The sequence below is a fragment of the Ascaphus truei genome, chromosome 7, assembly GCF_040206685.1.
Source record: "Ascaphus truei isolate aAscTru1 chromosome 7, aAscTru1.hap1, whole genome shotgun sequence".
Classification (NCBI taxonomy): Eukaryota; Metazoa; Chordata; class Amphibia; order Anura; family Ascaphidae; genus Ascaphus; species Ascaphus truei.
Window position 1 is genome coordinate 59,546,721 of NC_134489.1, and position 16,812 is coordinate 59,563,532.

Genomic DNA, 16,812 nt, shown 5'->3' on the forward strand with positions numbered 1-16,812 from the left:
AGCAATCCCACATAGTGGGCAAACAAGTACAGTAATTTAAAACAACTTCTGAATGTAATTAGCTTAGGCAGAAAGATTGTCACCCTTAAAGTAAGTGTGTGTGTGTGTGTGTGTGTGTGTGTGTGTGTGTGTGTGTGTGTGTGTGTGTGTCAGTCACATGGGTTTTGGATTGTCCACACAAACACAACATATATCGGAGGAAGCACCAAAGCAATCGTTAATAAAAGACGAGTCTGAAACCGGAGACTGCAGTTTCTAATCAGTTACTGAGTATCTGCTTCCAGCGGAACAGATTAAATAACTTGATCTCTCTAGTTCTGAATGCTCGGCATCATTGGCACAGAAAGAAAGGAACACTCTTGCTTTTCACTGGATGGTGGTGAGCAGATGGCTAGCGCTACTTTTGTACGAGTATGTTCCTGTTAAACCGAGCAGCCTATTCACCCCCCCCCCCCCCACCCCAAAGTCTTAAAAGTACTGCAACATTTGTGGTGATGTTTTACAGGGAAAAGTTGCTCTTCGCTCACACCATCCTTTTCTTCCTTACCCAAATAATCATACGTAAAGGACGCAGAGTTCCCTCTGCTTGTTTATTTTGATATGGCTGGGAACATACTATTTGCAGATCCCCTGGTTCCCCAGATACATACCTGGAAAGGGGGGTTACTTTAAATCTCCCGTTACAATGGCCCGTAGGAAACTGCAAAGCAATCCGTCACGGCTTCCTATTGACCTGCATGATTGCAAGGGATTGAAATATGCAGAGCTGCCAGTGCTATGGTTTCCGGTATGTATCTGGGACACCAGGGGGTCCCTGGAACTGCATTACATGTTTAATAAAGAAACAAATCCCTGGTGGACCCGCTGCTTTAAAGAAAACCGTGTGTGTGTGTGTGTGTGTGTGTGTGTGTGTGTGTGTGTGTGTGTGTGTTGGATTGGGCACTTTGCTCCTGGAAGATAAGGCAGATCTTGCTCAACGCAGTGACCACACACGCAGGGGTGGCGAACTCCGTTCCTCAATGGCCACCAACAGAACAGGTTTTCAGGATCTCTGCATCGACACAGGTGGCTCAATCAGTGGCTCAACGACTGCACAGGTGTCCCGCGCAGGAACTTTCAAGACTTAAAAGGTCTCGTGGTTTGGCGAGATCCTAGAGTGATCACATGACCTCCCCACCCCCCCCCCCCCCCCAGATGCTGGAAACCTCTGTTTTGATTTGGATCAGTCCCTAGAAAACTAGCAAGGACCCATGATGCATTTGGTATATCATGAGGGCCTCAGAGTGCGCCGGATCTCGCCAAGTCATTAAGGCACGGTGAAGGTTTATTCTCTTGCTAGGGGAGGAAGCTGTTTACAGTTAATAATTCGGAGCATAAAGCAAACTAATAAACAAGCTCTTTCTGATCAAGATTTAGACTGCTCTGTCAATCTAAACTGAGCGTTTATTTCCCTTCGGGATAAGCCCACATTTCTGTTTTGTTTTTTTATGAACTGTTTTTTACTTGATTTTGCCTCCTTTCAAATATTGAAATAAAGAAGTAACTGTGCCATAGATCTGGGCTGACAGCAGCAAAAAGAACATTCAAGTGAAAGGTGCAGTTCCCCTCAGCGAGACGGGAAAAACGATCGAATTTTCTAAGACGGCTGATTGCATTGAAAAAGTTTAATCAAAAAGTTAAATGCTCACTTATTTGCTTCTTGTGTAAGAAATACATATAAATTAAAAAGAAGGTATATATAGATCTATCTATCTATCTATCTATATATAGCAACTGTAAATATTACTGTATGTTCATTTGCATGTCTTAGACAGGTCTGCAACTCTCTTTCCCCATTATCACCCAGCATACAGCGCTTCCACTGCAGCAAGGGATTCTGGGAAATGACATGCAAATGAGCACTCAGTGCCACCTTTGTCTCAAGCTCGTATTACACAAGCAAATCCTCAAGCCAATGTATGCTGTTTTAAACACAGCTTTTAGACAGAGGCTGGGATGAGATGCAAAGCCATTAGACCCAATCACAGACATGTTTCAACCTTGATGGGTATCATCAGTGTGAGGTTGGTTGTAATGGCTAAGATGGTTTTGAGACTATAGACTAGGTAATCACCACAATTATTAAGGTTATGGTGGGTAAAAAAAGTGACAAAAACCCTCCACAGTAAAGTATAAAGCAACTGTAAATATTACTGTATGTTCATTTGCATGTCTTAGACATGTCTGCAACCCTGTCTTTCCCCATTGTCACCCAGCATACAGCGCTTCCACTGCAGCAAGGGATTCTGGGAAATGACATGCAAATGAGCATATATAGATGTATAGATATAGATATCCAATAAAGAATATCACTTGTGAGCACATTCACATGTCTTAGACAGGTCTGCAACCCTGCCTTTCAACCATTATCAACTAGCATACAGTGCTCCCATGTTGCAATATATAATATAATGTAAATGGGCATTTTATATATATATTTATTTATTTGTTTATTTGTATGTGAAGTGCTAACGTATGTCTATTTTATGAAGGTATGTTCAATAATAACCTCATAATTTTTATTCTTTCTCTTTGGCGTCTGCCCAGATTTCTAAAGGTCTTTATTTAAAGCACAGTGTAGATGGAAAATGTATGCCGCTGTCAAGATTTGTTGCGGAAACAATGCGTTTGTAGATAAATGGTGTGTTTTGACACGCTTGTAGTCCGCTTTTGAAAATATGACACGTTTCATATGGTAGCAGCTCCGATGCATCAGGTATAACATCGTCCCATGTGACTGTTGTTTTTCCCTTCCTCAATACAGCAAATTTGTATAAACTGCCATAGCCTCAGGTGTTTATTAAGAAAACTGTTTCCTATTTACACTCCCTCTGGCAGTGAAAGGGTTTCAACGTTGATTTGAAGATAATCTAGATCAAAGCTGTTTTGTCAGAAAGTGTCATTTTATACGTCTTGATGTGTCTTCTCAAAGAGCCCCTTGTGTCAGTGAGTAAGAAGGATAGAGGTTTTTCTTAGTGTAATAGGAGTTAAGGAAGGAATTGCATTTCTCAAATAGCATTACAGACTCCATCAAGCGCATTGAACCACAAATAATGCTCACAGTCTCAAATATCGTTTATTTTAAAAATGTGTTTTTCATTGGATCCAATCGTATGTCGGTCCACTGGGTAACAGTGCCATGCCAGCTAAGTTTTTAGAAGTTTTATTTCTTTTTTTCACACTGTCCCTGCAGACTCTCTCAAATCATAACATCTCCTAGTTGATTTAAGATGGGAATACTTTATTACAAAAGTGCAATAGGGTAAATATAGAATGATCAGGAGATATAATTGAAATGCAATTGAACACGATTGTGTGCCGTTGTTCATAAAATATTGATGTCGTATTATGTGTCCTAGTTCAGTGAAGCTATTGTAACAAGAAAACAAAGCCCATATGGCGTAAGTGTGCTGTGATCCTGAAAATGCTTCGTTATAGCCTAATTGGGCTTTTCGGATATTGTTTCAAACTCCATTCATTGGTCAGTGTCTGGACTTGCTGGTTAGGAAGATAATGTAGCAGACACGCTACATAGCATTGGGATGGATGGGAACGGACATGGTAGAGACCTGCTTCTCTGCTCTTGAATGAAAGAAGATGCTTTGAGTTAATGGTTAACATGGGAGTGATATTGCCAGTAAAGAATATCTCTCTGGAACCCATTTGGAAAATAAGCCGTCAACACAACATGAATTGTTACACTCCCCAAAGAAGATCTAATCATTGAGGAAACAGTCTAACCCAGGAGGCATTCTATGGACTGCCAGATGACCAGTGAACTGATGCAGCTTGGGACCTGTTGTCAAAGATCATCTCATATATACAGTAGTGTATGGCGCTCTCAGTTAATATACTTCAGCTAGCGAACAGCTCTTGACAATTTTAGCAGTCTCTACTTTTATTGACCTTTACCAGAGCTATTGATGTTTTATGTTCTAATTGAAGAGCAGTACATTGGGGTAAAGTACACGTTCCACATATTATAAATTCAATTCGTATTCCAAAGTATATAATATAGATGTGTGTATACATCTAGCCGAAGTCTATTAAAATGTGATTCGCACGGCATTCATAAAGAAATCAGAAGAAATCCATATGCGCTGAAAAAGTATATACAGGTAGTCCTCGCTTTTCTGACACGATGTGTCCCGCAAACTTGCGTCGGATGCGGGACAGTCGGAAAGCGGGACCCATGTTAACCGGCGGCGGTTTCCGTCAGATACGCGAAAACCGCGGCGTATGAGTTTTTTTTACTGCATTGTGCGCCGTCGGGAAAACGCATCCGACGGAAAGCGAAACGTCAGAAAGCGAGACAGTCGTAGTTGGTTTTTGGCTTAATTTGTGTCACCCTTTTTTGTACTAAACAGTGTCTTGTCACCTACGTGCCTCCGCGCAGTACTAATAATTTTGCAGCGTTGCTACCTATCTTGTGTTTGTAACTCGGCGGGTGTGTACGTGCATCCCTTCTCTTCTAACCTTTATGGATTACCCTGGGCCCGTCTGCATTTTTCAGTACCATTGTTTTTATTGCATATAAATGTGGTCTGTGGAATAATTGATGCATGACAATCGTATGCCACAGAAAAGCGTTCTAATTTTGGAAATGACGTAAATGTTTGTTCCTCGGGGGGCGCGGTTTACGTGTTTGTTTAGCTGCTATTCGGCGGTGGAGCTTTTTAATGGAATGGGCAGCGCAGGTGGGGGTAACGATTTTTGCTTTGTGTTCACAGGAGGAGCAAGCTGCTAAGATAAAGGCAGAGAAGATCCGAATAGCACTGGAAAAGATAAAGGAGGCTCAGGTGAAAAAGGTGGGTCTCCCAGATCTTGACATATGTTCCAATGATTAGATTATAAGCTATATAACTAATGCGGTCTGGGTACTAGGGAGCACTCCAATAACTAAGGTAAAGCTCTTGCTGCAGTAATATTTCCAACTGTTCTTGCCGAGATCATGCATATGTAACATTTCAGTATTTACCATGGATTAGGTTGCCATAGCCACACTTGAGCACTTTTTTATTAAAGCGTGAGAAGGCGTTTAACCCTTTCGGTGATATTAGGAGGGAAATCAAAATAATCGGAATCTGATTTTGTTTCCTTTTTTTTTAGCCGTCTGAAGACTGGACTTTCAGGTTTCTGTTGAAATGATCGGCAAAATAGATGGGGTTGAAACGGCATATTCTGCTAATTCGTGCCGATGGGGGGTTGATGGCAAACCACATAGACTAGTTATGGGGCCACAGTGTTTATGCTTTCAAACTGAATCTTGTAAATGGCAAAATATGGAGATATTTGGATTCTATGGGTTCTAGTGTATCTGGGGCTTTGGATCTTAAACCTCTATATCTAGTTGGGTGCTGAAAGTAAGCAGTGAGCCATCGCTACATGCAACCTAATGAAATATCCTGTATTTGTGAATTCAAGAGCATTTGGTCCCCTTTTCCCTAGTTAAATGTGCGTGCAAGTAGTGAGCGGCATCCCTTCCACGGTGACAAATGCCATGCCGACCCCAAGGCCTGTCACCCATTTGTCTCCCACATTGTCGCACTCTCTAACCTCTTCATCACTTTATTAAAACTTAACAGAGCCCCCAAGTTTCACCCGTTTAGATCCTTGAAATTGCACCCCGTTTATGTTGTGAAGCAAGTTAATAAACCTTTAACAATGCATCAGCTTCTAATTACTTGCATACAAGTTAATACATCACCACCTATGTGTTACCCAGCTTCTCGTCCTCTGGGCCTTTGACAACTACAAACTCCTATGACTGACTATGCCTTCCCCCCCCCCCCCCGGCAGCTGGTGATTAGAGTGCACATGTCCGATGACAGCTCCAAGACTATGATGGTGGACGAGAGGCAGACGGTACGACAGGTGCTGGACAACTTGATGGATAAGTCCCACTGTGGATACAGCCTGGACTGGTCACTGGTGGAGACCATCTCCGAGCTGCAGATGGGTTAGTGAACATGTATCGTTGGGTTAGAAACACTGGCTAGAATGGTAGCTGTCATAAGTATTTATAGATATGTATCTACAGGATCTTGTTGGCGAATTGGACTTTAAGTGTGTATACATAAACGCATATGTTTATTATTTATTTATAAAATGTTTTACCAGGAAGTAATACATTGAGAGAGACCTCTCGTTTTCAAGTATGTTTTTGACATAGCGTTATGATGACAAATAACATGGTTACAAATACATAGTTACATTAAGTGAACAGGGGTATACATTATACATGTATACAAGACATTGCATGCACAGCAAGAGATCATATATGTTATAGGCGTATGTAACAGTTACAGACCAGACTAAAATGTGAGACGGCTTTAGATTTGAAAGAACTTAGACTGGTGGTGAATAGAAAAATGCTGCGGGCGGTGCACTGCTAACCAAAAAGCGATCCAAACGCAAGTGTTGCAAAATGCATTATTTAATATTAAAAAAATGGGTGCAAACATTGCAGAAGCGCACTTTGACATGTTTCGTTCCGATAGGAACTTTGTCAAAGAGTATAGACTTGTATGGTGAGAGTGTAGACTGCGTGTGGCTGATGGTGGCTGTGAGAGTCTCCGGGAGATTGTTCCAGCTGTGAGGTTCACAGTAAGAGGAGGAGCGGACGGATTCTTTGTTGAGCCTTAGGACCCTGGACAGTCTTTTGGAGTCAGATCTCAGATAAGTGCTGCCTGTGGTAGGGGTGAGGCGCTTGTTCAGGTAGGCGGGTAGCTTGCCCAGAAAATATTTGAAGGCAAGACAGGAAAGATTAACTTTGCGCCTAGACTCAAGTGATGACCAATCTAGTTCTTTGAGCATTTCGCAGAGATGTGTGTTGTTACATTGGAGAACAAAACGGCATATTGAATTGTAGAAGGTATCAGGTTTGCTAACTTTGGGTTTGGGGTGTTCCCATAGTCGATATTTCGCATTAGCATTAGCATCTGCATGGCGATACGCTTATATATGCATATGTAAATATTTGCAATAAAGTTTATGTAAGTGACTGACTAAACGATGACTACATGCACTCCCGAGGTAATCGCTGCTGGTGCAGACAGACTGATTTAGGGATCCTTTCTACATTTTTACAGCACAACGTTTCGGAGATTGACACCCCTTCCTAAGGTAAAAAAAACGGATATCAACCCGACGAAGGGGTGCCCACCCTTGAAATGTTATGCTTCTATGTCTTCTGCTGAGTAAAGAAGACTAAAAATGTTTACATTTCAGTAATACATGTATTGCGACTGCGATGGATACACATGGTGTTGCTGTAAATATTTACCCCAAAGAGCTTACAATCTAATTTTGGCAAAGGGAGGTTTGACTCGCCCAAAATCACAGGTAGAGCTGGCACTGGGATTTGAATAGACATTATAACACACACAGTGTTCAGGGAAAAAGGGACTTTGTTTTTCATTATATCATATATTTCTCGCTCAATCCCAATGAAAATGTGCACAATTATGTCTGTTATGTAGATTGAAATTATATAAGGAGCACAATGTAGACAATCAACTGATGTTAACTAAATTGTACCAGATACACTGCGGGAGGTTCATGTTCATTAAACGATTAATAGGAGTTTTTCCTATGGAGGAGGAGAGAAAATGATGGAAGGGGAGGAAAGAAAATGAGGGATGGATGGAGAGGGGGGAGAGGAGAGAAAATTAGGGATGGTGAGAGAAGATGAGAGCAAGGGGATGGGGTGAGATGAGATGAGGGTTGGGGGGTGAGCGTATGACTGCAGGTATGTTATTTATAAATGATCAAGACCGTTACACCATTTTTTTTTACATTTCTCTCCAGGTATGCACCCATTTGCACCGTTTTATATTCTATTTGGGACGTCACATCCCCAGATTTTTTTTCACAAAATAGAACATACATTGGTGCAAATTGGTGCATACCTCGAGAGACATTTAGAAAAAATGGTGTAACGGTCAGATTATTTATATGTAACGTACCTCCCCACTGACTTTTATCGAGCGCGACGCACCTTTCACCATTCTGCCCAGTATTTTCGGAGATGCCACTTGGCAACCCTGGTTGTATATAAGGTATCAGCATGTTTTGTAAATGCACAATCCAGCATGGTCTCATTTGTACATACCATTCAGTGATAGTCTGTGGGTTTTACTGCAGGAGCACTCCCTACTTTGATCCCTGCAAAGTGCCATGTTTCTCTCACAAGGCATAGAAGATTTAATTAGCAAAAGCAGCAAAATGTCACCTGCCCCTTAATGCTTCATTACGCTAATGGGCTGCAGCTCTGGACTCTTGTTCGTTAAACCATGTCCTCTTCCGAGTGCATGGCAGTTGGCATGTTGAATGCAGTAATAATTGGGCTTTACATGAACAATAAAGGCCACACTGGCATTAAGCTTTGAGTATGAACACAGGCTACATAATTAATGCAAAAAAATACTCTTTCTTTTCATTCTGTTAATTACTTCACTATTTTAAAGCAACAGCGTTATGTGAAAAATGCTGTCATTACAAAACATTGTGGCCTGGTTGGTGGACACTATATACCATAGTATCTGATGGTAAATCATTTACACACTATATCACCGGATCTGTTGTCCTGCGTTGGAGGCCACTCTGACAGCAAAACTGTTAAAACAAATAAAATATAGGTTTGATCATTTTATTATTAAATGAAGTCACAGGTGACATTTTTTAGAGATTATTTTTATATATAATAAATGCACATAGCCTGGTGGCAGATATGGAGTCTCACAGCTATAAAGTTTAGACAAGAATCGGGCTAAAAGTGTGTCTGTTGACATGTGAGGAGAAAGCAAGAATGCTGGAGGAGAGAGACATAAATATTTGGTGATGTAAGGTATTAAATGAAAGGAGAGGGGGGGAGTGGGGGTGGAGAGAAGGGGAAGGGTGAAGTCAACCCCATCATTATTTTGGGGAGGGTGGGGTTGACGTACGAAGCAAGCATGGCCTGAGCCCTAGTGTGTACATATAAATAAATATCTGGGTCACGTAAACTGGTGGGGGTTGAACCTACCAGGAACTTAGCAGCTTTCATTATTATTACAATATGCCCTATAATTTCAGCCCACTAATTTCTAGGAGCTTTTCTGCCATTTGTGTCCTTATTTACCTTGCAGACAGAATCTTTGAGGACCATGAAAACCTGGTTGAGAACCTTCTGAACTGGACCCGGGACAGCCAGAACAAGCTTATGTTCGTGGAGCGTATCGAGAAATATGCACTGTTCAAAAACCCACAGGTTAATACACATTATTACATTTGTTAATATTGGCCAAGGGGGCGTGGGAGTTAGCGGGTGGAGGACTTCCATGAGACCTTTATTAGAATGGTATGTTTCTTCACTTGAAACTTATTTGTTGTCGTATTTCTGAATTTTTGTTTTGCGTCAAGAAAAAACACCCGTTACTTTACCATTGTATTTTCATTTCAAATTTTTTTCTTAAAAAACAAAAAAAACAAGATGCGTAGAAATTGATAGATGTGAGCTGTTGGTCCATCCTAGCCTGCACCTTGCTACTAACTCAGACTTGGACGGTTCTCAGGCTATGTTCTTTACACCTGTATTGTTCCATTGCATGTACACCAATTATTTATCTGTGTTAGCCATGTTGCTAATGCTGGAAAACCTATCCATACATCCACAAGCTTTGCTAATGTTATGCAGATGCTAATGAAGAGAACAGTAAATCACTGGTACTTAAACCAATAGTCAGATTGAAATACAGCCCCCTCAGTGTTTCAGATGTATAAATATTTAGGTATTTAAATGGTTTCAATAGAAATGCGAATGTTTGCAGCCTCTGTGTTGAATAATTACCATGTTTCCTCTGGTAATCACTTGTGTGAAAATCAGTTGGTCCATTTGGTTAATTACCTTGATAGCTGGGTTTGTAGCTGTAGAACTCAAGATGTTGCTTCTTTATGTTTCTTTGTGATGGCCCATCCTACTCCAGAAGGAACCTGGTGTTTTCAACCCACACAAGAACAATACCTTCTTTTCACGCGAAAGAGAAATCAAATAAGTTGCCGCGATTGCAGCATCATTGGCTGATGCTGCAAGGCCAAGGTAATAAAAGGCCTATAATGTAATAAAAGAAGATTCCAGTTTGGAACAACACCACAGGGCTCCCCAGGAGTCAGAAAGCAGTTCCTTCTGATGTGAACATACTGGTAAAACAAAATGGCGGATTAAATCTCCCGTGTCATCCGTTGCGGCTTCCTATTAACCCTTGTTATGGGGGTGGGGGGGATTTAAATTCCATGTTGATTTTTATCAACACTCTGTTACTGATACATTTCATTAGTGTATGGATGAAGTGTTATACCCCTCAACCCCAGTCCTCAAGCCCCCCACCCCCCAACAGGTCAGGTTTTCAGGAAATTGAGCCACCTGTGCTGAAGTAGGGATATCTTGAAAACCTGACCCGGTGTGTGGTGGTCTTGAGGATTGGACTTGAGCACCCCTGCTTTAACCGCCAGAGGGAACAGCAACTCGAGTCCCACAGTCCTCTTTGGAATGCCAACTGATATTGTAATGCCTCCCCTTCTATAAATGATGAATGCAGGGAGCAAACACTCGTGTGACCAAGCCATAAATGGCAATTTCCTGACCATCACTCCCCCTTGTTTTGTTAGTGAATCATGTTCTCTTGTTTCAGAATTACCTTCTAGGAAGGAAAGAGACTTCCGAGATGGCCGACAGAAATAAGGAAGTGTTACTAGAGGTGAGTAACCATGGAACTGCTGTCATGTCAGAGGGGAGTCTCATGTAGTTCACGTGTTGAAAAGGTCACCCCTGTCTAATAAGATACATCAGAGAAGGGACAGTCTGGTGCTTTAAAGGTGAAATATGTTCCAATGTTTTTTATTTTTTAGAAAACGGAACAAAAATCCTTATTGTCCAAATTTCTCTTCCCCCTCCCCCCCTTCTTTTCAATGCTTGATGGATCTAATAAAATGAGCATTAAATCAAAAAACTAATTTGCATGCCATTACCCAGAACCCCTGGCTGCAGTGGACAATGTATGCTGTCCGATTATTGGTAAGGCATGTTTGAGGACCTTTATGAGATCTGTAAGGGTTCTATATCGTTGCACACCTTAATTCTCTGACGTTTAAGGTTTGGACTTGTAAATAAGGAATATTCTCATCTCTGATACATTTTGCACATTGTCAGAGGAATATACTCTGTATTGCCCTTCTGGCTAAGACCAAACTGTCCTTTCAAACTACCTTCCAGGTTGTACATTTACGAGGCACAGCGGGATAGTAGGGGCGAGATGGGGCCTGATTTTAAAAATAAATTTACACATGGTTTTATTTCTTTTTTTGTCTTTTCCAAATGTTCTTTGTCTGGCAAACAGATGTCGTCATAACCTATTACAAGTTTATTTATAAAAAAAAAGTATACAGCTGGGAAATTCTTAAGTATGAACTTCAAAGATCTGGCAATGAAAAGCAAGGCTATATAGGTGGAAAATGTCAATAAATCAACAGATTTGCATTTATAACATGTCTGTAATAATCCCCCCCCCCCCCCTCTTTTTTTGTTTTTAAACCTCCATTGTGATCATTGGGACATTTATTTTACTATTAATATTTGGCTTTTTTTTTTATATGTATGGATGCGCGGGTTGGATGAATAATGTTTAGGTAGAATGATGGGGAAGTAAAGTATGCATTCAATCGCACATGGTAACATTGTATTTTGTTATTTTCCAATTGTGTAGTTATTTTAATTATTTTACATGTTGAAATCATGTATTCAGTGCTTTATATTACAAACATACATGTAATGTAATAATCACTGGACCTAAAACAATGACATCTCTGTCTGTTTTCTTTTGCGTGGACACATACTTGATCTTGTCTTCCAGACCGGTTTAGAAATCTACAACCCAACAGTAGACCCAGTTGTCTGGTCAGACCACCACTCAACTTTGTTCTCAATCACAATCCCCCTCCCCCTAAATAAAATAGTCCCTGTCCCATGGAGGTGCCCAGATATTGACTGTCGATGGGTGTGATCCCCAGGGCCTGATGTCAAACCTTGATTTTTCTGATATATTAAGTGCCTGCGTGGATCCCAGTGCTCTTGTCGATTACTATAATAGAGATTTGGGGACCGCAATGGATACTATCGCTCCTGTTCACATACAACCTCACACCCCAACACTCCTTGGTTTGCACTGGCGGAAGTCTTGCAGAGTCGAGGACGAACTGAAACTGATTGACCACATCACGATGTACCTGTCCACAATTACTAGTAAGAAGTCCGTGTTCCTGTCACGTGAGATAATGGCAGCGGACAATAGACCAGCTCAGCTTTTCCGCACCGTGGAGTGTGTGTGCAAACCAGCATGTCGGCAGTCTGGTGAAGCCTTCTCACAGTCCCGTTGTGATTATTTTGATCTCTTGTCTGATAAAGTAGCCTTCGTCCGGGCTGGGATCCTGACTGTGCTATCTAAAAAATGGCAGGGTACCAGGCATGAAAATGCAGGTTTTCAGGCTTCATGGACTAGCTTTGACCATCTGGATGAAGAAGACCGTGTGAAAACAATTCAGGGGATGCGCACCACTACCTGTGATTTGGACCCAGGCTCAACACGCCTTCTCTGAGGCTTTATTGATGTAATTAGTATTTTATCTGGTAGTGTTAGGACCTGTGAACTGGGTCTGCCTTGTTGTGGCTCACAGGCTTACAATGCTTTGGCCAAAGGGTTAAACTAAATTACCCTTTTTCAAGAGAATATATACGTATTTTACTGTGTATTTTTGTCACATTGGATGTAGCATTGGGCTTCTCTGTTGCATGTTGTATACATTTGCCACGCTCAATAGCTCTCCTTTTTTACACTTATATACATATATATTTTGTGAGGGCTCGGGGTTCCCAAAAAGGGCTTGCTGGGGTTCTGTGTGTTTGTTAACTTATTTTCAGCATTATAGATGTAATCAGCCCATTGTTTGCCAAAATAGTCCTGTGCTCTTTGCAGGCGGGGATCTTTCCCGAACCGCTGAAGGAAGCAGCCATTAGTCCTCTTCTATAAAAGCTTTCATTAGACCTGGATTGCATAGCTAATTACAGGCCTGTATCTAACCTTCCTTTCCTTGAGAAAGTGGTAGCAACCCAACTGGAAAGCCGTCTATCAAGCCATAAAATGTATGGCCCATTCTAGTCAGGATTCAGAAGACGGCATAGTAGAGAAATAGCTCTGGTTCTTGTCGTAAATGATCTCCGGATGGCGAGAGACAGAGGTGACTTTTCGATCTTGGTACTCTTTGACCTCTCTGCAGCATCTGACACCGTGAACCATGGGATTTTAATTGAGCACCTGAAGGATTTCTGTGGACTGGGTGGCACAGTTCTCAGCTGGTTCAGATTTTTTTTTCTCACTGGCAGGTCAGAGAGAGTATCTTCAGGAGTGTACTCTTCGGCAGCAATGTCCTTGTCATGTGGAGTGTGATAGAATAGAAACCTCTCCTAAATTGTTCACAGTGTGCATGCTGTTACTAGGTGACATAATCAGACGGCATGGCTTGGGTTATCACTTCTATGCAGATGACACTCACTTGTTCTTTGCACCAGGCATTAAGGTCCCATTATCAGTCTTCAATAGATGTTTATCTGAGTTCCTAGAGTGGATGAGTACCCGTTGGTTCAGGTTGAATCCTGGTAAGTCTGTAGTGCTTATGATGAATGCTCACCATCAGAAGACAACAAGACTGCAGCTAGGTCAACACACTGGCCTTAAGCTTGGGAGCTCCCAGCTGCTAAACTCTGTCCGATGGCGGAATCTTGGCATTGTCCTTCACTGTAACTTGACCCTTAAATATCAGGTGTTAACCATGATCAAATCTTCATTCTTCCACCTAAAGAACATTGCCAGGATTAAGCTTTTGTGTCCTCACGACTGGACTACTGCAATACACTCTACCTGGGTCTTCTGGAAAAAGAGCTACACTGCCTGCAGCTGGTGCAGAATGCTGCAGCCACTTTAACTAACCCGACCGTTCTTGCCACATGACCCCTGATCCCAGTTCTCAGCACTGGCAGTCTGTAAAATCGAAAATTTAATTCAAGATTTGGCTTGTTGACATTCAAAGCATTACATGACCAGGGTCCCAGCTATCTGACAGAGCTTCTAGTTCCCTACACTCCAATTCGCTCACTTCCATCTGCAGATGAAGGACTCCTAACAGTTCCCAGAATCTCCCTGACTTCCTTTAGGACCCGAGCTTTTAGCCACGCTGCTCCCACTCTCTGGATCAGTCTGCCTCGTACAGTTGGAGAGACCACCTCCGGAAATCTATAAAAACAGTCTCAAGACCTACCAGGCATTTAATTAATTAACCACAACCTGTCTGGCATTTAATAGCTACCGTACTGTCCCATCCAGTATTGTATCTTTCTCTGTGTTTGGTTTAGTTTATAATCTTAAATATTTTCTTCTTTTTCCCTTTTTGCAACTGTGAAGTGCTCTGCGTCCCATTGGGAGGAAAGCGCTATATAAAGTTGTTGTTAATATTATTGGGGGGATTTTATACTCCTTTCTCATTTATTGAATGTAGTCTTATTTAGTTGTTCCATTTTCTCCTGGGTTGTTACATAATGTTAGTAGGTGCGGAAAATAAAATCCTTTCCGCTTTCCATACTATCTGGGTTTGTTTTTTTTGCAGGAAAAATGTGCCAGGACTTAAACAATAGTTTAGCTTCAAATAAAGATGTGGTCGAAAAAGCATCTTCCCCCTTCCCGTTATAACTCCAGCGCTATTCCTAAACATGTAATATTCACTACTTAGAAGCTTTTGTTGAACCCTAAAAAAAAGTTCAGCAATTAATCCATATACTGTGGATTCCGGGTTCTTGTTTTTATAATTACAGCTACTAATTCCCCCCCCACTATTTGTCCATACCCCAAATAGAGAATATGTTTGTGAAAGGGTAACTCCTATTAGTAAGAGGGAAGCAGGATGCATGGGTATTACCCAGTATATCCATATTCATCATCAGGTTCTGGTTATTGGGAGTAACATTGACCTCCATGAGGACATTCAGCTCGGAAGTGTGTAGACAAACTGGGCATCTGGGCACAGCATGGTGATTTTCTTAGGGGGATTAGTTTTTCTGTTCCAGCACATAAAATGCTGCATTAAGCACATATTTGAGAATATTGAGTCTCTTTGATCCTTCTCTTCTGTCCAACCAAAGCAGAACATCTTTCCCAGGATAGTTGGGCTGGATGGCGTCATATGGTTAACACATGTACGGATTTTTGGTGAGAAGCGGCTTACTCTGGAAACATTCAAACATCAATTCCCCGTATCCCATAGTAAAACGTTATTAACCATATCATTTAATAAAGCACATATTTACTGTCCGGGATATATATATCTAGTCTCCCTTAGTAGGGGTTGATGCATTGAGTTTGTGTCTTAGCTTGTCGGATGCCTACGTTCATTGGTAATTATATATTGTGTCTGTAGGAATGTTTCTGCGGTAGTTCAGTAACCGTACCAGAAATTGAGGGAGTCCTTTGGCTGAAGGATGATGGGAAAAAGTCATGGAAGAAACGATACTTCCTCCTGCGAGCTTCTGGTATCTATTATGTTCCTAAAGGGAAGGCAAAGGTGAGACCCAATATTGCTTGTCACCACAAAACAGAATTATAACCTAGTGATCGTGTATAAAGTCACGTGTCCCACGACATGAATATGGAGAGGAGCCGTTTAGCTAGTTTTACCTTGCATAGTGCTGACAAATGCAACACATTATGTAGAAAATTGCTGGCACAATCATCTCACTACCCTGTATAGCTCACAATCTAATTGTGGAACCTGATGCACCGACAGATCGTGACTTCTCAAAGACATAAAAGCTGGAACTAGAATTCAAACTAGGTTTCCCGGCTTCAAAGGCAGTGATATAACCACTACGTCCATAAAAGAAGCTTATAAGAGATGTGATATTCCTGTGATATCCTTTTGTTAACATGGCTAATAGTCTTGTGGAATATAGTGCACTCTGCTTAATGTTGGTTCGCTATTACAATTATATTACTCTTGGTTCTTTTCATGTTATCTCATCTGATAAAAGGATTAATAATGCCATTTATAACATTTTTTTTAACAATTTCTGTTTCAGGCTGGTTCAATCTGCGCATAAATCTTATTGATCAAAATGCGATGAGTAAGGGATGACCTTGCATAGTGCAGTTTTAAAATATCAGAGCGGCAAAGTTTTCTCAAACTATTTGTACATAGCATTTTCTGTGTACACTGAAATGGAGAGCTGCAAAGAGGTTACAGGAGAATAATTAAAGATGGGACACTCTGTTACCTTGAGCAAATATCCTATGATAGAATAATGGTTACTCTGAGTCACTGGAGGTTTTTTAACGTCTATTCTTTTGTCTTCAGGCATCTAGGGACCTGGTCTGCTTCCTGCAGCTGGATCACGTCAATGTCTACTATGGACAGGACTATCGAAGCAAATACAAAGCGCCCACGGACTACTGCCTCGTATTGAAGGTAGGAGCAGTTTTTAACAGATTGAGAAATAACTCGCGTTGGCTGCAACGTTTTTGGAAGGAACATTCGCAACACTCGCATTCCTTAACTCATCTTGGCAAAAACAACTTTCTATTTTGGGAAAGAGAGCCCTTTCAGTAGTTGCCTGTATAAATCTGTATGGTCACTCTGGCTAGAAAGTGGATTCAGATGTAGAGAGAGCATCTGTCCGCCAACGTAATTTGTAGTCAC

At 41.3% G+C, this 16,812-nt stretch overlaps 1 protein-coding gene across 9 annotated transcripts in view; it reads left to right on the forward strand.

The window, feature by feature from the left end:
• The window catches only part of RAPH1 (Ras association (RalGDS/AF-6) and pleckstrin homology domains 1), a 140,883-nt gene that overhangs the window by 106,504 nt on the left and 17,567 nt on the right, over positions 1 to 16,812 (forward strand). For all 9 annotated transcript variants that reach the window (XM_075608553.1, XM_075608558.1, XM_075608559.1 and 6 more), the window contains 6 exons: positions 4,770 to 4,847; positions 5,839 to 5,998; positions 9,168 to 9,289; positions 10,710 to 10,775; positions 15,538 to 15,681; positions 16,471 to 16,581. In XM_075608553.1, coding sequence (XP_075464668.1) covers positions 4,770 to 4,847; positions 5,839 to 5,998; positions 9,168 to 9,289; positions 10,710 to 10,775; positions 15,538 to 15,681; positions 16,471 to 16,581 — 681 coding nt within the window. The remainder of the gene's footprint in view (positions 1 to 4,769; positions 4,848 to 5,838; positions 5,999 to 9,167; positions 9,290 to 10,709; positions 10,776 to 15,537; positions 15,682 to 16,470; positions 16,582 to 16,812) is intronic.